The sequence below is a fragment of the Eschrichtius robustus genome, chromosome 3 (genome assembly GCF_028021215.1).
Source record: "Eschrichtius robustus isolate mEscRob2 chromosome 3, mEscRob2.pri, whole genome shotgun sequence".
NCBI classification, from domain to species: domain Eukaryota; kingdom Metazoa; phylum Chordata; class Mammalia; order Artiodactyla; family Eschrichtiidae; genus Eschrichtius; species Eschrichtius robustus.
In genome coordinates this window covers 54739392-54762733 of record NC_090826.1, presented here as the reverse complement: position 1 = coordinate 54762733, position 23342 = coordinate 54739392, and the positions used below count along the sequence as shown (strand labels likewise).

At 37.9% G+C, this 23342-nt stretch overlaps 1 protein-coding gene across 1 annotated transcript in view; it reads right to left on the bottom strand.

Annotated features, from left to right (window-relative positions):
• The window catches only part of PGM1 (phosphoglucomutase 1), a 54056-nt gene extending 52607 nt beyond the window's left edge, over positions 1–1449 (bottom strand). The window contains exon 1 of the mRNA XM_068540037.1: positions 1060–1449. Within this exon, the coding sequence (XP_068396138.1) occupies positions 1060–1305 (246 nt within the window). The 5' untranslated portion in view covers positions 1306–1449. The remainder of the gene's footprint in view (positions 1–1059) is intronic.
• Positions 1450–23342: the final 21893 nt, after the last annotated feature.

The following is a 23342-nucleotide window of genomic DNA, read 5'->3' as shown; positions in this document are numbered from 1 at the left end:
AGAAGAGGTGAGTATAAGTCAAATCTTATGTTAAATATAGAAAGAAAAAAGAAAACTTAAAAAAAAAACTCGTTAGAAAACTTTTCTTTAAGAGTAAACAATCACCCCAATTTACCTACTTTATAAAGCCGCATTTTCGCAAACGTACCAGGTTGACTGAAAAGTCTATTTCAAGGTCTCACCTGAGTGGACCTGCCCCATTAACTCATTTAACGTTTCTTAGCTGGGGTGGCAGAACCAAGGTACTGCGTTAATTTCCTGGCCTGCCACGACTGCTTACGTAAGAGCGCCCTTGGGTAGGTGGTTTCCGCTCTAATGGAAATTCAGCTCCAGCCCCCTCGGTGGAACAGATCCAGAAGCAACACCGAGCAAAGACTAGCCTTTTCAAAAGCCTGCCCCCTAGCAACCAGGCCGCGCCAGGGCAGAGGCAGAAGCTCCGTCCCAGCAAACTTAGGGGACGGGGAAAGGGACTTTGCGACCGCCTCCTCAGAACTGAGCGCTTGACCACCAGCGGGGCGGGTGCCCAAAGCCTTGAGCTCGCAGCCAGCGGGAAGCGCCAGTCCCGGACGAGAATAGCAGGCAACCCGGCGGGATGCAAGGGGGTTCTGAGCAAGGCGGCGGCCTCTAACCTTTCCCGGTTAAGGCGACTGCACTCTGCTCGGTAACTGGATCTTCACCGGCAGAAAAGGTTAACGTAAAGGTCAGAGGCCTGGACGGAGGCGGGGGGGAGGGGAGGGGGGAGGAAGAGAGAGAAGGGAGGCGCAGGAGGCGGAGGGGCGGGCCTCCCAAGGTCAAGCCCTGCTCCTCGCCTCGCGCCTCCTCGCCTGCGGCGGGGGGCGACGAGGGATGGGAGGAGCTGGCAGAAGAGCAGCTCTGCGGCGCCCAGTGGCCACTGTCCGGCCCTGGGCGACCTCCGCCCGGCCCGCTAGGCCGGGAAGAGCGAGCGCAGAGAAGCGAGGGGGTGGAGACTGCGGCGGCGCGCGCGGAAGTGGCCCCGCAAGAGTGAGGCAGAAGGCGGGCGGGCGACGGGGGCGACCGAGGAGCGGGCGCGTCCCTTACCCCGTTGGCGGCGGCGATGCGGACGATGAGCTGGATGGCCTCCTTCATGTAGAACCTGCCGTCCCCGCCCACCACCAGGGTGGCCTCCTGCCGCTGCGCCGTCTCCACGGTGGAGATGATACTCTGGATGAAATTCTCGGCATAGTTGGCGCTGCTCTGAAACACCTTCACCCGCTTCCGCAGCCCGCTCGTTCCCGGCTTCTGGTCTTGGTACGCCGTGGTCTTAACGGTCACGATCTTCACCATGGTGGCGACTAGCTTCCTGGGGTCGGAGCGGACTCTGCTAAGCGAGGGGCGACCGGAGCTGTGGCTGCAGCTGCTGTGTGGTGAAGCCGCGGCTGGGTCGGGGCAATGCCAGCTCTCTCAGCGGTGCTCGTCCCTCCTCCTTAAAGGGACAGGGCCCGCCCTTCGCGGCCTGCCCACCTCCTTGCAGGTCCGAGAGGGAGGGGAATGGGGAGCGCCCACCCCCAGGCCTCCGGTGAGATGGGTGGAGCCTCTCTGATTTACCCTCCCCTCGTAAACCCATCCGCTGTAAAATGAAATCCGCACCTCCTCCCGTTAAGTGGAAGAGCAGAGGTTGGGGTAGGGGCCGGGTCACAGGGCAAGGACTTGAGGCAGAGTGGGAAAAATAGAGTAGGGACAGCCGGACTTAGAAGACTTGGTAAGGTTCCAGCTTAGGATTTTTCCGCTTTATGATGGTGTGAAAGCAATAAGCATTCAGTAGAAGCCGTACTTCTAATTTTGATTTTTGATCTTTTCCCGGGCTAGCAATATGCAGTAGGTACTCTGTACACTGGAGATGCTGAGCTGTGACAGCAAACCCAGCCCCAGCTCCCAGTCAGCCACCTGATCAGGAGGGTAAATAACCAATACACGTGGAACCACTCTGTATCTATACAACCATTCTGTTTTTCACTTTCAGTACAGTATTCAGTAAATTGCATGAGACATTCAACACTTTATTATAAAATAGGCTTTGTGTTAGACGAATTTGCCCAACTGCAGGGTAAAGTAAGTACTCTTTTAGGTAAGCTAAGCTGAGCTACAGTGTTTGCTAGGTTAGGTGTATTAAATGCGTTTTCCCCTTATGATAGTTTCACGTAACAGTGGGTTTATCAGGAGGTAACCCTAAGTGGAAGAAGATCTGTACAACATTTCCTGTGGTTAAGCTGGAGTTTCATGTGTAAATAACTTTCTGGAAACAGAAGTTCTGAGGGATGGAAGTGTCAGCCTTAGCTAGATTTTGACTCATTTTTTTCTATTCTCTAAATATTAGGGTATTTGTGTCTAATTCAAAGGTCTAATTCAACCTGCTACTTTCCACCTGTTTACTGATGGGCCACACTTTACTTCATTTGGTTAGGGTGGGTGTACTAATAGGTAAGATTTATTGAATATAATGTTTATTGAGTATAATGTTTCTAAAGTACAGGTTTTATTTTTTCCCCTACTTCATGCTCACAAAACAGATTCAAAAAATAAAATGACTAGTCAAGGCCACAGAGATAAGTATATGCAGGAGGCCAACTCAGGTGGATGTGGCTCCCAAGCCAGGGCTCTTACCATGATTTGCCTGCATGTCACCAGGTTTGAGAACTACGAAATGTACGGGGAAGGCTTGATAAACATATGCACAAATACACGGTAAGGCTGAGTGTTACTACCACCAGTTATTCATGTAGTACAAAATTGGTGAAGAGATCAAAAAGAACTGAGGTGGCCACAAAGAGTTGGAGGATACAGAGTCAATTAAAGAGGCTCGATTGTTAAGTAGGAATCTTCTCTTTTAGGTTCAGTATCTCCCTTGATTTGGTGAGAGTGGTTGTCTCCTCTGCTTGAGAAATGTGTCATTTACGAGATGTGTTAACCAGGGAAAGCTAGTTAATATCTGTGGGCAGATGTTTCTTTACTATAAAATGGACACAAAACCTATCTTAGAGAATTTCTGCAAGAATTAATGGGGTTTTGTATGTCCCTAGTTCCCAATCATGCATACACAGTAGACTCACCTGAGACCCTTTAGAATCTAGCCATGTTCTGATCCAAACAGATTCCGTCATAATCAGCTGATGTAAGTAAAGCAGCATGATGCTTATAGAGTAGTATCATCTTGTGAATTAAGTAGTATAATCAAACTCATTTTATAGACTAGAGGATTGAGAATAGAATGGTGAATGTAATCAAGGTTACCTGACTCCACAAAATGAAAATATAGCATAGAATCACTGAGTCTTATAAATACGAACCTCTCAGAGTTTGTATGGATTAAATGACATACTGAATATAGAGCTCCTCGCACAGTACTGATAGCTACTCAGTAAATGGTAACTCATTATTATAAAGTGGTGGGCTCAACTTCAGATCTCATGCTCTTTCTCTATTCTTCCCTATCTTTGGAACTAGGATGGGGCTTTTCATTTAAGAGGACTTGTTGCATACTTCTCTCACCTCAGAAGTCGTAACAATTAGCTTTAGCTATATAACGAACCACTCTTAAACTTAGACAATCACCATTTATTATTATGGCCCATAATTTTATGAGTTAACTGGGTGGTTCTGCAGATCTTGACTGGGCTCCTGTAGATGGTGGTCCCCACGATCCTCTCCTCCTGGTAATCATGCCTTTATGTCATCCCCTTATATTATTTTTCTTGCTGTGTAACACATTACCACAGAGTAAGCAACTTAACGCCCATTTATTATAACATTTCTACAGGTCAGATGTCTGGGCGGGTTTGGCTGGGTTGAATGTTCATAGTACATATACAACAAGGCTGAAATCGAGGTGTTGGCTAGGCTGGGCTCTTACCTGGAGGCTCTGGGAAGAATCTGCTTCCAAGTTCATTCAAATTGTTGCAGGATCCGTTTCCTTGCAGTTGTATGTCTGAGGTCCTTGTTTCTTTGGTGGCTGTCAGCCAGGCTCCACCCTCTGCTCCTAGAGGCCACCTACAATGAGTCCTTCTCATGGCTGCAATCTCTGACTCCCTCTTCCACCGTCAGCCAGAGAAAACTACTGCTTTGTAAAGGGCTTGTGTGATTAGATCAGACATACCTGGATAACCTCCATTTTGCCACATAATGTAACAATCATGGAAGTTATATCCCATCATATTCGAATATTCTACCTGCACTCAAAAACTGACTTACAGATTTCCAAGTTGTAGTATTGAGAAAAGCAGCAGAATTATTCCTGTTCCCTCCTGGGTGGCAAGTGAAGTGGGAGAAGAAGCCATTGGACATGAAGTGCCCATACAAATAGAAATGAGAATTCTTGGCAGTGTGGACCAATGGTCAAGAATTCCGGGGGCTTCTCTGGTAGCGCAGTGGTTGAGAATCTGCCTGCCAATGCAGAGGACACGGGTTCGAGCCCTGGTCTGGGAAGATCCCACATGCCGCGGAGCGACTAGGCTGGTGAGCCACAATTGCTGAGCCTGCGCGTCTGGAGCCTGTGCTCCGCAACAAGAGAGGCCGCGATAGTGAGAGGCCCGCGCACCACAATGAAGAGTGGCCCCCGCTTGCCGCGACTAGAGAAAGCCCTCGCACAGAAACGAAGACCCAACACAGCCATAAATAAATAAATAAATAGATAGATAGATAAATAAATAAAATTTGGGCTTCCCTGGTGGCGCAGTGGTTGAGAATCTGCCTGCCAATGCAGGGGACACGGGTTCGAGCCCTGGTCTGGGAAGATCCCACATGCCGCGGAGCGACTAGGCCCGTGAGCCACAACTACTGAGCCTGCGCGTCTGGAGCCTGTGCTCCGCAACAAGAGAGGCCGCGACAGTGAGAGGCCCGCGCACCGCGATGAAGGGTGGCCCTCGCTCGCCGCAACTGGAGAAAGCCCTCGCACAGAAACGAAGACCCAACACAGCCAAAAATAAATAAATTAAAAAATAAATAAATAAATAAAAAGTAAAATAAATAAATAAATAAATAAAATTTAAGAATTCGACAGGATGATGTGTGCCTCCAAAGACATTTGGTATCAGAGGCCAGGTATTCTTCCCCAATGTTTGGTGCTATATAAGCTAATTGTACCTAATGATAGTCCCAGATGGATTATCTCAGGCAAATGAAATAGAAATCAAGATGAATTCTAGAGAAATAAATATTATTTCCTGAACACCTAACTCTGTGGACTGAGATTTGTATCTACTCAAAGAAATCTAAGTCTCTGCCACCTGAGCAGAATGGAGTTTAGAAAACATTAAGCTGTTATAGAAAAAGTAAGTTGTCTTCCTTGCAGTTAGATTATAGTGAGATATGTGCCCCTTTCATCTTTTTTTCTGATTCATATTTTTTTCATGTTCATACAATATATCTACTTTCACTAATTAATCCTAATAAAAATCCAAGATGCTGTCAAAGATTTATCAAAAGATATTCTAACTCAGCATTACTTATATTATGGGCTTAAGTAAATAGTGTAACGTAAAAAAAACAAAATTGTGTATATAGTATCATCCTACTTGAGTGTTTTAATTTCTTTCTTCTTTTAGAAACACATACATGCAAAGGACTAAAAGGAAATAGATCAACATATATAACAATGATTACCTCTGGGTTGTGAGATAGGGTAATTCTAATATATTCCTTTATGCTTTATCTGGATCTTCCATGCTTTCTATAGAGAATTTGTATTGTTTTTATAATAATAAAAACACATTTTTTTCCTTTTATTACCTCTTTTAAGTGGTAATTCTCATGTTATTTCATTAATGAGTTATCCTTTATCTTTTAGATGGCATTCATTCATTCATGTATTGATTCATTCATTCTACAAATACGTTTTGAACTGCTACTAAGCACCAGCTCTTGAAAAGTTGTTAGGTGAACAAGTCAGAATGGTCCCTGATCCCACAGAGTTTTCCATATGTTAGAGGAGACAAATACTGAATAACAAATCATACTTGTGATAAGTGCTACAAATACATAGTGGTGCTTTAAAATGTAAATAGGAGGATCTATCATTGGAGTGAGTCAGGGAAGATATCCTGGAGGAGCTGATGCACGAGCTGAGGACGGGAAGGATGAGCAGTCGTTGGCCAGGTGAAAAGGGAGGAAAGAGCATTTCATTCCATGAGAGGGAATGTTAAGGGGGCAGGTTGGAAGTAAGAAGGAAAATTTGTGCCATCGAGGATTTAAAGAGCAATCAGTGTCACTGTAGCATAGAAACTGAGGGGTAGAGGGCCTAATCATGTCAGGCCTTCTAGATGGTGTCAAACATTAGGATCTTTATCATAATAGCAATGAGCAACCAAAAGGTTTTTTTTTTAATTGTGGTAGAATATACATAATATAAAAATTACCACTTTAACCATTTTTAAGTACATTCAGTGGCATTAAATACATTCATTGTGCAACCATTACCACTATCTCCAGAACCTTTTCATCACCCCAAACTGAACCACTGTACCCATTAAATAATAGCCTCTCATTCCTCCCTCTCTCAGCACTTGGGAACCACCATTCTACTTTGTCTCTATGAATTTAACTATTCTATTCTCATATAAGTGGAATCACACAACACTTATCCTTTTGTGTCTGGCTTATTTCACTTAGCATAATGTCTTCAAGGTTCATCCTGTTGTAGCATGCCAAAAGGGTTTTATGCAGAGGAATACTATGATCATAATAGCATTTTTAAGAGATCACTCTGGCTCCTGTGTGTATGAATGAAAGAAAGTGGATGAAGTGAAACCAAATAGGCAAGTGGAAAATTAGTGGATTGTACTAGGTTGAAGTCAATGGAGATATATAGGAGTGAATAGACTCAAGATATTTTCAGAAAGTAGAGTCAACAGCACTTGCTGATAGACTGTATGCATAGGGTAAGTGAAAAGGAGTGGTATCTCCTGGCAACCTGGGACTGGGACCATTATGAGAAATGTGGGGTTGGAGGGTAGTGCAGTATAATCATGAATTCTGTTTTAGATATGTAAGGTCTGAGGTGACTGCCATGCATCCAAGAGGAGTTATAGAATAATGTGTTAGATATAGAGGTCTAGAGCTTAGAAAAGAGACTTGGCCGAGTGATATGAACTTATAACCCATTAGCGTATAGATGGCATTTGAAAACATGAGAGTGAATGAGATCACCCAGGGAGAGAATATAGAGTACAGAAAAAAAAAAAAGAGAGTCCAATACCAAGCTCTGAGAAACCCCAACATTTAAAGGCCAAGAGCTGCAGTGTGAAAAAGTTAGGCACTTCTACCTTTGAAAAACAACTTCTTTAGGAACATCGACCTAGCAGGAAGATTTAGATGTGTTTCTTCTGTATGTTATCCAGCCTTCCATAAACCTGAGTTCAAACCTATTAGGTTACATTCAAAGGCAAGGAAGATTTGCTTCTTAAGTAAGTTATTAATATGCCATTTAGGAGCCTTCCTATAAACCAAATTATCCAGAATTTTGTTAAGCTTGATCTAGGTCAAGGAACAAGCAGTTGGCGATTTTGTGAAAGAGTTGAATGATTTCTCTGTCTACATATACAAGTGTGTATAAGTGGAAGGTAGGTTAAATCGTTGCTAGATAAGTATACAATACTTGGTCAAATCCCATTTCCAAATACAGTGCTCATTAAGGCAGCTTTACCTTCACCTTTCACAAATCATCATTTGCATTCCAACTATAATGATTTAAAGAAATGTGTTTACCATGGGATATCAATTTTTGATGACTTCAACAAATTGCAAATGGTACGCATTTTATAATGAAAAAGACATGTATGGAATTTATAGTGGAAACACTGGGTGGTGAAGTGGGTGATCTAGTGGCATTAGCCATTTAACACTGGTTATATGGCTTATACAGAAACTGATTATCAAAATAAAAAACACTGAAAAGTCATTAACAACATGTAGACAAGGCCTTAGAAAGACCCTATATGGCATACAATAAAAATGTGTATCATATTGTAGTTAAAAACAAAACACAACTCATTATTTGTGTACACTCAACTTCCTATCTAGTGGTGTCAAGTGATAGCAGAACAGTATATATTGAGGAATATCGGAATGGTCTCCAGTTTAGGCCTAGAATGGTCACCCAAATCTCTCTCCTACCCAAGTGTTCTACTAGGCCTGTAAGGAGGTCTCTCAATTATGAGAAATCTGATGGAATATGTAAGTAAGTTATAGATAATCTTCTACAACTGAATTTTCAATTATTTGTAGCTGTCAAATAACTAATTGATGATTCCATATCCCCATACAAATTAATACTGAACAACACTGCAAATGTTATTTTTGTTCTTTTGTTAAACCTAAATCATAGGTTCTTTGTGGCTGTAGATTTAGTTCATTATGTTAAATTTTGACCTATTTATAATTTGCTGAAATGACTTGTTCCTACATGTGTAAGTAATATAAAACCATTCAATATCTATTCTATCTGCACCTGTAAGTTATTCAGGTGCTTAAAACTTATTTGAATAAAACTTAATGGATATCTGTAGTCAGCAATTCTGAAATTGCTTGTTCCTTGCCAAAATAATAATAGTTTCTGCACTCATGTTTCAGTGTCAAATGGTTATTCATGAAGTTTTATGTGAAAAAGATGGATATATGATAAATTGGACTTTTCCTTTAGAATTCATTTTTGGAATCTACTATAAAGGATATCAGTCTGAATTAATTTATATGAATATTTGATACGCAAATATTAATATAAATGACAAAAAGATAAGCTTTTTAAAATACAGATTATGAAAGACATTTTTTAAGAGATAATGAATGCCTTCTGTTATCCCATTTCATCAGTGTTCTTGATTAAGAAATCAAGATGCTATGGTAGGCTAAATAATGCCCCCCAAAAAGATAACCATGAATGTTATCTTTTTTGGCAAAAAAAGGACTTTGCAGATATAATTAAGAATCTTGAGATGGGAAATTATCTTGGATTAATCAGGTAGGCTTTAAATGCAATCACAAGCGTCCTTACAAGTGGGAGAAGGAGGGAGATTTTGACTACAGAAGAGGAGAAACAATATGACCATAAAGGCAGAACTTGGAGTGATGCAGCCACACACCAAGGAACGCCAGCAGCCACCAAAAGCTGGAAAAGGCAAGAAATGCTTTCTCCTCTAGAACCTCTGGAAAGAGCACAGCCTGATGATAACTTGATTTTGCTCAATGTTACTGATTTTGGACTTCTGGCCTCCAAAACTGTGGGAAAAAATTTATGTTGTATTAAGCCACCAAATTTGTGGTAATTTGTTACAGCAACCATAGGAAACTAACACAGATGCTTTAACTTTATGGAGAAGTCTAGACAAGAGACTCATGGCCTGATTCTCTAGAGGCCTAAGGTGTGACTTCAGGTGGTCAGCAAGAGACAGAATAAGAGGGGCTTCCCTGCTGGCGCAGTGGTTGAGAATCTGCCTGCCAATGCAGGGGACACGGGTTCGAGCCCTGGTCTGGGAGGATCCCACATGCCGCGGAGCAGCTGGGCCCGTGAGCCACAATTACTGAGCCTGCGCGTCTGGAGCCTGTGCTCCGCAACAAGAGAGGCCGCGATAATGAGAGGCCCGCGCACCGCGATAATGAGAGGCCTGCGCACCGCAATGAAGAGTGGCCCCCACTTGCCACAACTAGAGAAAGCCCTCACACAGAAACGAAGACCCAACACAGCCATAAATAAATAAATAAATAAATAAATAAATAAATAAAATCCAAAGTTTAAAAAAAAAAAAAAGAAAAAAAAAAAGAGACAGAATAAGAAAAGAAGGCTATCCTGAGGTTCTACCAATGAATTAACAACAGAGGAAAGTATCTCAGGTATATCACAAATAAAAAAGGAATTGAGAAAATCATGGATGTAATTATTTCCAAATTATTGTTTTGCTTAAATTATCTAACAAATTAAAAATTTTTTGTTGAATTGTCTAGGAAACAGAGTCTCTGTTTCATCTACTATGTAGAATTGAACATAACATACTGTGAGTGTTCTGTATACCACACTGAGATTCTGAATACTCCCTATCAGAAGTAGCTTAGATTGGCTTTAGCAATTTTTCCTCAGAGTGAATTGTTTTGTTTCCTTCCCTTGACACTCCTGACTCCTGTAGCTCCTGCTGTATATTTTCTTAATATCAAAGATATCTTTGAAATAATTTATATTCATTGTCTTCACTAACTCTCCTTTTATCCATCCATCCTTCCATTCAAGCCTTCTATGAAATACGTACTAAACATATAGTACAAGATACTTAGGTAGGCCCAGATTTGTCACGTAAGATAAGATCCTTGTACTCAAGGAGTTTAAAATAAGAGAGTACAGACATGTATACAAATTAATAAAATACAAGGAACAAGCATGAGCCACAAAAAAACAGTATTGATTTTTAAAGCTAGTATTAGAATAAAAAGGTCCCAAATCAATAACCTAAGCTTTTACCCTAACAAACTAGAAAAAGAACAAATAAACCCAAGGCAAGCAGAAAGAAGAAAATGATAAAGAGCAGATTTCAATGAAATTGAAAACATAAAAATAGGGAAAAATTAATGAAACTAAAAGTTGGCTCTTTGAAAAGATCAATAAAATCAATAAACCTGCAGCCAGTGGCAAAGAAAAGAAGACACATTTTACTAATATTAGGAATTAAAAAGGGGATATCACGACAGACCCCATAAACAATTTTTTAAAACTCTATGTGCATAAATTTGGCAACTTAGATAAAATGGACCAATTCCTCAAAACCCACAAACTACCAACTACCCCCCACCCAAGATGAAATAGATAAACAGAATGGTTCCATAACTGTTAAAAAAAATTGAATTAATACTTAAAAATCTCCAAAAATCTCCACACCCAGATGGTTTTAATGGCAAATTCAAACATTTAAAGAAGAGATAACACCAGTTCCATACAATCTCTCCCAGAAAATAAGAGGAGTGAACATTCCAGACTCATTTTATGAAGCCAGCATAGCTCTGATACCCAAACCAGACAAAGACATTACAAATTGAGAAAACTACAGACCAATATCCCTTATATACATAGTCACAAAAATGCTCAATAATATACTAGTCAATTGAATCCACAATATATAAAAAAAATAATGTATCACAACCAAGTGGAGTTTATCCTGAGAATGAAAGGGTGATTCAATATTTGAAAATCAATCAGTGTAATCCACTATATTAACAGTCTAAAGAAGAAAAACCATAGGATGATGAAGAAAAAATATTTCACAGAATTCAGGATCCTGATAAAAACTCTCAGCAAACTAGGAATAGAAGGAAACTTCCCAAACCTAATAAAGGGCTTCTACAAAAACATTTTCAGCTAACATCGCATTAATGGTGAAGGAATAAATGCTTCATTCCCTAAGACTGGGAGCAAGGTAAGGATATCCACTTTCATCATACTTAGTCAACATAACTATGGAAGTCTTAGCCAATGCAATAAAGAAAGAAAAAAGAAAAGGCATACAGATTGAAAAGAAAGAAATGAAACTGTTCTTATTGCAGATGACATGTTTTTCTATGTAGAAAATCCTAAGAAATCTACAAACAAAAAACTCCTAGGACTAATATATTAGTTTAGCAAGAGTCTCAGGATATAAGACCAACACACAAAAATCAATCATATTTTTATATACTAGCAATGTACAACTGTTTAAACTGAAATTTTAAAAAATAGATTTACAATAGCTCATAAAAATAAAATACTTAGATACAAATCTAATAAAGAATGTATAGGATTTGTATGCTAAAAACTATAAAATGCTTATGAAATAAATAAAAGAACGCCTAAATAAATGAAGAGCTATACCATATTCGGATTGGAAGCATCAATATAATAAACATGTCAATTGCCCCCAAATGATCAATACATTTAACACAATATCAATCAAAATTCCAGCAAAACTTTTTGTAGATATAAACAGACTAGTCCTAAAATTTCCTCAGAAAAGGAAAGAAACTAGATGACTTTGGAAAAGCACAATAAAATTGGAGGAATCACATTATCTGATAAAAAGGCTTACTATTTATAAAGCTACAGTAACAAGACAGTGTAGTATTGGTTAGGGGAACTACAGACAGATCAATGGAACAGAATAGAGTCCAGAAATAAAAGAGCGATTTAACAGAGAAAGAATAATCTTTTCAGCAAATGGTGCCAGGATAATTGACATCCATATGGAAAAAAAAAATAAAAAATGAACCTCAACCTAAACCTCACAGCTCACACAAAAATTAATTCAAAATAGATCACAGTGTTAAAAAAATAAAAAATAAAAAGCTAAGTCAAATATTTAATTAAAATGGAAAAAAAATAGATCATAGATAAAAATGTACAAAGTAAAACTACAAAATTTTTAGAAGAAAACAAGAGGAAATTTTTTTGACCTGGGGTTAGGCAACAACTTCTTAGATTTGACACCAAATGCATGATCCATTGAAGGAAAAACTGATGAATTGGAGTTCATCAAAGTTAAACTTGCTCTCCATATGACACAATTGAGAGAATGAAAAGACAAACTATATACTAGGAGACAATATTTGCAAATCACATCTCCAACAAAAGATGTATCAGAATTTATAAAGAATCCCAAAACTCGGCCTACCGGGGTCTTTGGTAGGGCTAATGGCAGACCCTGGGAGGGCTCACACCAAGGAGTACTTCCCAGAACTTCTGCTGCCGGTGTCCTTGTCCTCACGGTGAGACCCAGACACCCCCCACCTCTGCAGGAGACCCTCCAACACTAGCAGACCAGAGAGAAGACAGAAGAAGCAAGAAGAACTACAATCCTGCAGCCTGTGGAACAAAAACTACATTCACAGAAAGATAGACAAGATGAAAAGGCAGAGGGCTATGTACCAGATGAAGGAACAAGCTAAAACCCCAGAAAAACAACTAAATGAAGTGGAGATAGGCAACCTTCCAGAAAAAGATTTCAGAATAATGATAGTGAAGATGATCCAGGACCTCAGAAAAAGAATGGAGGCAAAGATCGAGAAGATGCAAGAAATGTTTAACAAAGATCTAGAAGAATTAAAGAACAAACAAACAGAGATGAACAACACAATAACTGAAATGAAAACTACACTAGAAGGAATCAATAGCAGAATAACTGAGGCAGAAGAACGGATAAGTGACCTGGAAGACAGAACGGTGGAATTCACTGCTGTGGAACAGAATAAAGAAAAAAGAATGAAAAGAAATGAAAACAGTCTAAGAGACCTCTGGGACAACATTAAATGCAACAACATTCGCATTATAGGGATCCCAGAAGGAGAAGAGAGAGAGAAAGGACCAGAGAAAATATTTGAAGATATTATAGTTGAAAACTTCCCTAACATGGGGAAGGGAATAGCAACATAAGTCCAGGAAGCACAGAGAGTCCCATACAGGATAAACCCAAGGACAAACACACTGAGACACATAGTAATCAAATTGGCAAAAATTAGAGACAAAGAAAAATTATTGAAAACAGCAAGGGAAAAATGACAAATAACATACAAGGGAACTCCCATAAAGTTAACAGCTGATTTCTCAGCAGAAACTCTACAAGTCAGAAGGGAGTGACATGATATACTTAAAGTGATGAAAGGGAAGAACCTACAACCAAGATTACTCTACCTGGCAAGGATCTCATTCAGATTCGATGGAGAAAGCAAAAGCTTTACAGACAAGCAAAATTAAGAGAATTCAGCACCACCAAACCAGCTCTACAACAAATGCTAAAGGAACTTCTCTAAGTGGGAAACACAAGAGAAGAAAAGGACCTACAAAAACAAACCCAAAACAATTAAGAAAATGGTCATAGGAACATACATGTTGATAATTACCTTAAATGTGAATGGATTAAATGCTCCAACCAAAAGACACAGGCTTGCTGAATGGATACAAAAACAAGACCCATGTATATGCTGTCTACAAGAGACCCACTTCAGACCTAGGGACACATACAGACTGAAAGTGAGGGAATGGAAAAAGATATTCCATGCAAACGGAAATCAAAAGAAAGCTGGAGTAGCAATTCTCATATCAGACAAAATAGACTTTAAAATAAAGACTATTACCAGAGACACAGAAGGACACTACATGATGATCAAGGGATCAATCCAAGAAGAAGATATAACAATTGTAAATATTTATGCACCCAACATAGGAGCACCTCGATACACAAGGCAAATGCTAACAGCCATAGAAGGGGAAATTGACAGTAACACAATAATAGTGGGGGACTTTAACACCTCACTCACACCAATGGACAGCTCATCCGAACAGAAAATTAATAAGGAACACAAGCTTTAAATGACACAATAGGCCAGATAGATTTAATTGATATTTATAGGGCATTCCATCCAAAAACAGCAGATTACACTTTCTTCTCAAGTGCACATGGAACATTCTCCAGGATAGATCACATCTTGGGTCACAAATCAAGCCTCAGTAACTTTAAGAAAACTGAAATCATATCAAGCATCTTTTCTGACCACAACGCTATCAAAAATCAAAAAATACCTAGAGACAAATGACAATGAAAACACGACGATCCAAAACCTATGGGATGCAGCAAAAGCAGTTCTAAGAGGGAAGTTTATATCTATACAAGCCTACCTCAAGAAACAAGAAAAATCTCAAATAAACAATCTAACGTTACACCTAAAGGAACTAGAGAAAGAAGAACAAACAAAACCCAAAGTTAGCAGAAAGAAAGAAATCATAAAGATCAGAGCAGAAATAATGAAATAGAAATAAAGAAAACAATAGCAAAGATCAATAAAACTAAAAGCTGGTTCTTTGAGAAGATAAACAAAATTGATAAACCATTAGCCAGACTCATCAAGAAAAAGAGGGAGAGGACTCAAATCAATAAAATTAGAAATGAAAAAGGAGAAATCACAACTGACACTGCAGAAATACAAAGGATTATAAGAGATTACTACAAACAACTATATGCCAATAAAATGGACAACCTGGAAGAAATGGACAAATTCTTAGAAAGGTATAACCTTCCAAGACTGAACCAGGAAAATATAGAAAATATGAACAGACCAATCACAAGTAATGAAATTGAAACTGTGATTAAAAATCTTCCAACAAACAAAAGTCCAGGACCAAATGGCTTCACAGGTGAATTCTATCAAACATTTAGAGAAGAGCTAACACCCATCCTTCTCAAACTCTTCCAAAAAATTGCAGAGGAAGGAACACTCCCAAACTCATTCTTTGAGACCACCATTACCCTGATACCAAAACTAAAGATACTACAAAAAAAGAAAATTACAGACCAATATCACTGATGAATAGAGATGCAAAAATCCTCAACAAAATACTAGCAAACAGAATCCAACAACACATTAAAAGGATCATACACCATGATCAAGTGGGATTTATCCCAGGGATGCAAGGATTCTTCAATATATGCAAATCAATCAATGTGATACACCATATTAACAAATTGAAGAATAAAAACCATATGATCATCTCAATAGATGCAGAAAAAGCTTTTGACAAAATTCAACACCCATTTATGATAAAAACGCTCCAGAAAGTGGGCATAGAGGGAACCTACCTCAACATAGTAAAGGCCATATATGACAAACCCATAGCAAACATCATTCTCAATGGTGAAAAACTGAAAGCATTTCCTCTAAGATCAGGAACAAGACAAGGATGTCCATTCTCGCCACTATTATTCAACATAGTTTTGGAAGTCCTAGCCATGGCAATCAGAGAAGAAAAAGAAATAAAAGGAATACAAATTGGAAAAGAAGAAGTAAAACTGTCACTGTTTGCAGATGACATGATACTATACATAGAGAATCTTAAAGATGCCACCAGAAAACTACTAGAGCTAATCAATTAATTTGGTAAAGTTGCAGGATACAAAGTTAATGCACAGAAATCTCTTGCATTCCTATACACTAATGATGAAAAATCTGAAAGAGAAATTAAGGAAACACTCCGATTTACCATTGCAACAAAAAAAATAAAATACCTAGGAAGAAACCTACCTAGGGAGACAAAAGACCTGTGTGCAGAAAACTATAAGACACTGTTGAAAGAAATTAAAGATGATACCAACAGATGGAGAGATATTCCATGTTCTTAGATTGGAAGAATCAATATTGTGAACATGACTATACTACCCAAAGCAATCTACAGATACAATGCAATCCCTTTCAAATTACCAATGGCATTTTTTACAGAACTAGAACAAAAAATCTTAAAATTTGTATGGAGACACAAAAGATCCCGAATAGCCAAAGCAGTCTTGAGGGAAAAACACGGAGCTGGAGGAATCAGACTCCCTGACTTCAGGCTATACTACAAAGCTACAGTAATCAACACAATATGGTACTGGCACAAAAACAGAAATATAGATGAATGGAACAGGATAGAAAGCCTAGAGATAAACCCATGCACCTATGGTCAACTAATCTATGACAAAGGAGGCAAGGATATACAATGGAGAAAAGACAGTCTCTTCAATAAGTGGTGCTGGGGAAACTGGACAGCTACATGTAAAAGAATGAAATTAGAGCACTCCCTAACACCATATGCAAAAATAAACTCAAAAATGGATTCAAGACCTAAATATAAGACCGGACACTATAAAACTCTTAGAGGAAAACATAGGAAGAACACTCTTTGACATAAATCACAGCAAGATTGTTTTTGATCCACCTCCTAGAGTAATGGAAATAAAAACAAAAATAAACAAATGGGACCTAATGAAACTTAAAAGCTTTTGCAAAGCAAAGGAAACTACAAACAAGACAAAAAGACAACCCTCAGAATGGTAAAAAATATTTGCAAAAGAATCAACGGACAAAGGATTAATCTCCAAAATATATAAACAGCTCATGCAGCTCAATATTAAAAAAACAAACAACCCAATCAAAAAATGGGCAGAAGAACTAAATAGACATTTCTCCAAAGAGGACATACAGATGGCCAAGAAGCACATGAAAACATCACTAATTATTAGAGAACTGCAAATCAAAACTACAATGAGGTATCACCTCACACCAGTTGGAATGGGCACCGTGGGGGTGGGGGTGGGGGGAATGGTGGTGTGATGAATTGGGAGATTGGGATTGACATGTATACACTGATGTGTATAAAATTGATGACTAATAAGAACCTGCTGTATAAAAAAATAAATAAAATTCAAAAAAGTTACATAATTAAAAAAAAAAAAAAAGAATCCCAAAACTCAACAGTAAGAAAACAACCCAATTTAAAATAGACAAAAGACTTAAAGAGAGACCTCACTGAAGAGAATATATACAGATAGTAAAGAAGCATATGAAAAGTTGCTCAATATCATTGGCCATTAGGGGAATGCAAATTAAAACCACTATGAGATAACACTTCATATGTATTAGAATGACTAAAATAAAAAATACTGACAAACTAAGTGCTAACAAGGATGCAGAACAACTGGAACTCTCATATATTGCAGGTAGAAATGCAAACTGGTACAGCCACTCTGGAAAACACTGAAACAGTTTCTTAAAAAGTCAAACATACACTTAAACATATGATCCAGTAATCTCACGTTTGGGTATCTACCCTACAGAAATGAAAACTTATGTTCACATAGGAACCTATACTTGGATGTTTACAGCAGCCCTGTTAATATTGCCAAAAACTGGAAACAACCTAGCAGATGAATGAATAAACAAATTGTGTAAATCTTTATGATGAAAAACTACTCAGCAGTAAAAGGAACAAACTACTGATACACCAATTTGGATAATTCTCAAAGGCATTATGCTGAGTGAAGAAATTCAGCCTCAAAGGGTTAATACATGATCCCATTTATATGACATTCTCAAAAAGAGAAAACCATAGTGATGGAAAACAGATCAGTGATTGCCAGGAGCTGGGAGTATGGAGCTAGGAGGAGAGGAGGATGTGACAAGGGAGTTTATTGGTGATGGAACTGCTCTGGATCCTGATTGCGGTGGTGGGCAAATGAATCTATACATGTGTTAAGTTAATAGAAATACATAACCTCACTTCCTCCCCTCAAAAGGTCAAATTTATTGTATAATAATTATTTTAATATGGAATTAAAACCACACAGAGGGATCCCCTGGTGGCGCAGTGTTTACGAATCCGCCTGCCAATGCAGGGCACACGGGTTTGAGCCCTGGTCCGGGAAGATCCCACATGCCGCAGAGCTACTAAGCCCGTGCGCCACAACTACTGAGCCTGTGCTCTAGAGACCTCGAGCCACAACTACCGAAGCCTGCATGCCATAACTACTGAAGCCTGCATGCCTAGAGCCTGTGCTCCGCAACAAGAGAAGCCACCACAATGAGAAGCCCGCGCACTGCAAAGAGTAGCCCCCGCTCGCCAAAACTAGAGAAAGCCCGCATGCAGCAATGAAGACCCAATGCAGCCAAAAATAAATGAATAAAATAAATTTATTTAAAAAAAAAAACTCACAGAAAAAAAAGTATTAGATGTAAAGTAGAAGCTCAACAGGGCCTAGAGATCAGAGTGCACTCCGTAGCATTGTCTCTGCAGGGCCCAACAAACAGTTGTTTACCAAGCATTTGCATTTGCGTTTCCAACTCCACTTGAACTGCCCTCCTTTGAAGTCCCAAACCACCACCCTCAACATGCTCTTTTGTCTTTAGCTGATACGGTTTTTAAGGGAGGGCTTTGGCCATTTTAGTGAGCTGTTCAGTTTTCCTGATTCTCTCCCACATTATTAAACTTTTGTTTGATTTTCTCCTATTAAAAAATAAATAAATAAATAAATAAATAAATAAATAAATAAATAAATAAATAAATAAATAAAATAGAAGCTCAAGAAGAGAATAGTTTCTTCTGCATTGGGGAAAGGTTTAAAGGCTTCATGAAGAATGAAGCATTTAAAAAATATATGTTAAAGGCCCAGTGTGTAATACTTGTTCACAATCTGTCTTCTCTGATAGACTATATATAATGAGAGCAGGAACAATGTCTAGTTTGGTCACCTCTGTACATGCCGTAAATAAAGCAGTGCTCTATACATATTAGGCAATCAATAAGTATATGATTATTGACTTATTGCCTATGATATTAATAGGCAGAGATACAATACAGGAAATTGTAGGAAAAGTGAAAAACATGAGAAAATGCCTGAAATTTCCTCCTCCCCCTTCTAAATCCCTTTTATCCCTTCAAGTTCAGTTAAAGTTCTAGCTCATCTCCCTGATTCTTCCAGCCACACTAATCTTTCCAACTTGTCCAAACTGGTTCTACCAAACATGGTCTAATATTTTAGTGTAGTACTTCTCAATATTTTAAAGCCTATGACTCATTTCCTTTAATAGTTATTAAAATCTGCCTTTTCCCATTATTTAAATTTTAAAATACATTGTATTGCATGACTAAAAACAAATCAAAGCACTTGTTGGCTTCAAACCACACTTCTTTCATTCCTTCAGTCCTCCAAGAGAATCTTATCACCCCTCTCCCCTCAAATTGGGCAAGTCTTCCCTTCCTCTTCTGTTCCCGTACCCTAACTCATCCCTAGTTTATGCTTAATGATCAGTGTTTACTACTGTAATTTAAGACTTAATATCATTCCTTAGTAGGATAACATGTAACTCATTTCCTCAGCTCTTTCTTCTCCTGAGGACAGAGATCATGTCTACTACTTCAGTCTTGTAACAAATGCCATGTGTGCTAGATACTTGCTAATTTTATGTCCTTGTATACCATTCACCAGTCTACTTGTCTTCCAAAATTTTTACTGCTCTGCAAGGAAGAAAACAAGTCTTTTTGAAGAAGGTAAATCCAAACAATTTTTACAACAGATGTTTAGAAACGGCACAGAGGAATGTACTTTTTAGTAATGCTGCATATTCATATCTATAATTGCCAGAAAGGTTACAATGCTGGTATTCTGTAACTGGCACTATTGCATTGATATTATATGTTGACATTCGCCTCATACGGATGACTGAACTTAAGCTGGCCTTGAATTTAATTTAGATGATCTTGTGTTAAATTGTAGAGGAAAGAATAAAGTTAAGAATAAGTATAAAATGTTGGATGTTTACCAACTGTATGTAAGAGAAATTTTAAAATATTGTTTTTAAATTTGGGGGGAATGGAGCCATACTTTAACCACTTTATAATATGTTGATCTTCTTTTTAACATTCATATATATCTTTAAATCAACTGTGGTCAAATATCGCAAATATATGCAGCTTGTGAATTATTCATAAGAATTGAGAATGCCTATTCTTCATCTTCCTTAGACAAGAATTAGCCATAGCTAATAAGTACAGACACTTCAATCAAAATCCTTTACCTCTTAGATTTTCAGCAACAATTCCTAGTCTCTGGCCCCTAAATTGTGTCTCCACATGAATCGCATCTACTTTCCCTATATCAATTCCATTATTTGCCTTATTTTCCCTCAAATCTTTATGTAGTTCTTATTTTTTCCAGAAATTAAGCAAGGCTGAGTAGCAAAGATAGGCTTTATAATCCTATGTAAAGCTAGCAGGGCTATCTCTATATGTCCTTATATAATACTTGTAACTTCATGAATAAGTGAAGAGCCTTTTAAGAGCTGAAGATTTAGTATTCACTTTACACGTTAGAAATAATTTTTATATATTCTCTAATAAGAATGGGTGTATATGCCTGTGTATGGATGTATCCACAATATACAATATATTTCCCCAAAGCAGTCTTAGAAGTCATAAAGGACTTAATCCACTGCTGAGAAATATTATCAGTCTCTCTCTCTCTGGGGCATATGTGTGCACTAATGAATAATGAAATAATATGCTCACCCTCTGGTGGTCAAAACCAGAAATACATTTCCATTTTCCTGGATTATATCCCAAATATGATCACTGTGGTATATTACGTTTCTGCTTCCTATTTAACCTACACCAAAAATAGATCTAAAAGAAGGCCACTGGCTTAAAAAAAAAAACACAGGTCTACTACAGTATGTAATGGAAAAATCAACAAAATTATTAAATATAGTAATTTAAGAATTACTTATGACAGCATTTGATAATTAACACTAAAAATTGGCTTTAAAATATCGGAACTGTAGAATTTTAGAGTAGGAAGGAATTACAGCGATCATTTAGCCATTTCCCCTCCCATTTAAAACTTAATGAAAAAAGATTTCATTTTGTTTTAGTTGTTTAATCTGTTTCATGTAATTAATTACATGAAAAACAAAGTCTGTATAAGTGGAATTGGATAGTAATGAGACCTTGTGTTTCTTTTCTTATGTTTCTATTTTTAACTTACAAATAGCCCAAGAACTAGGAAAAAATTATACCACATGTAAGTTTAAATTTTCTGCCCACTTTATTCAATCATCCAAAAAATATTTATTGTATATTTTGGTTCCAATGGTATATGCTGGAATTGTAACTATCCCTGCTTTCAGCCTAGTGAAGGGTACAGATAAAACAGTAATTCCAGTATAGGATGCTGAGTGTGACCACAAAGAGTGAGCACAAAGTAATAGGGCCATCAAAGTGGTCTTGGTGGGGGCAGTAATCAAGAAAGGATTCTTGGGAAAACTGACATATTTGGTGAGACCTGAAGGAAGAAGAGGAAAAGGGGAAGGAAGACTTATTCTATGGGCAAGAAGGAAATATTACATCCAAAGGGCCTGAGGTGAGAGAGAATGAAGAAACTGAGAGAAGGTTCAGAAGTATGGTTGGAAGAAGCCTGAAAAGGAATGGTCAGAGGTTGGAAGAAAATCTGGAGAATATGGTGTCAGAGAGATCAACAATATCTAACACTGGAGAGAAGACTTCAAAACATCCACTGTGTTTAATGATAAGGAAGTTATTGATGTCCTTGGAAAAACAACCACTAGTTGAATTAACTGGAAAGAATGAATGGGAGTCAAAAAAGTAGGTATAGCAAACAATTCTTTCATGTCTTTTTGGTGTGAAGGGGAGGACAGAATAATGATAGAGATAGATGGGGAATGAGAGGTTTCTTAAAGATGAAAAGTCTAGAACACATATAAATAATGATGAAAAAAAAGCCAATTTCAAGGAAGTGTTTGTAGATAAAATTTATTCATGGGGAGCTTTAATGTAGATACCATGAAGATAGGAAGGGCACAGGAGAGACTTGGGGCATTTAGATGTCTTTTTCGTAAGTTGACTCCTTGTGCTTTTAAAATTAAACAACATGAAAAGTTACCTTTGAAAATGTAATAGTCAATCTGCACAAAACTACCCTGAAAAAGGGTAGCACCTCTTGAATTTAAAGAAAACATTCTTACATGTTAATCAACTTTATTTTAGTTGAATAAAGAATCATTATCAACCTATGAGTCTGGTATTTCAGGACTTGAATTAATTTTTTCTGGATATTCTAGTACCACAGTACTGAAGTAATCCTTAGAAAATCATTTACTTAAAGGTCAAAAAATGGAACCCAGCTTATTATAATCATTAACTAGCTGATTCCCTTGGATTTTCATTTGCTTGGAAGAAAGTTTAACTTGAAACAAAATATCTTTCTTTTCTACTGAGTAATTGAAAATGGGACCATAAGATAGCTGGGTTTTTTTCCCCTCTAATAAGTGAGTAATGGGAAGAAGAAAAAAGCCTTGGTATGTCTAAGTGGTGACAGTGGTGGAAGATTAGGCTTAAGTGCTCACTATTCTTTCTTGAGTCTCCATGTTCCAACGATACCACTTTATGTCACCTATCATCCTATTATAAAAAGCCTTTTTACAACTTGCTGCAAAGATAGCAACTTTGTCATAGGCTTTTGGTAACAGAGCCAGATAATTTATTTCCTGCAACTCAATACTTTGTGAAATAGAATATAGGGCCACATTTATTTGACTTACAAAGCATCTGGCAATTAATAAAATGATTTCACATTGCATTTCTTTTTAAGACATCATCTGAAGAATTCAAACTGCTAGATAATGACAACCCATTTTACAGACATCTAATCAAGGGCCAAAAATCCAAGTGACATTTAAACTATGTGCTAGCATGTGCTGGGTAAAAATAATATACTGCTATACTGGTATTCGTATTTCAAAAGCTGACATTTACTAGCCAAGTATTCTGTTACTGATATGGTTACACAGTTCTAAATTGCTTAATATAATTTTTCATGCACTGTACTACTTCATTAATTGCTATTTGATTTAATTTCTATTATTTCAAAATACATTTAATTAAAAATACTCCACAAGTAAATCCATTAAACAATTTACTGTCAGAACAAAATATTCCTACTGTTGTGATTATATTTTGGCTTCTTTAATACAAAAATTAATTTCTCCAAATTTTGCTTTAATTA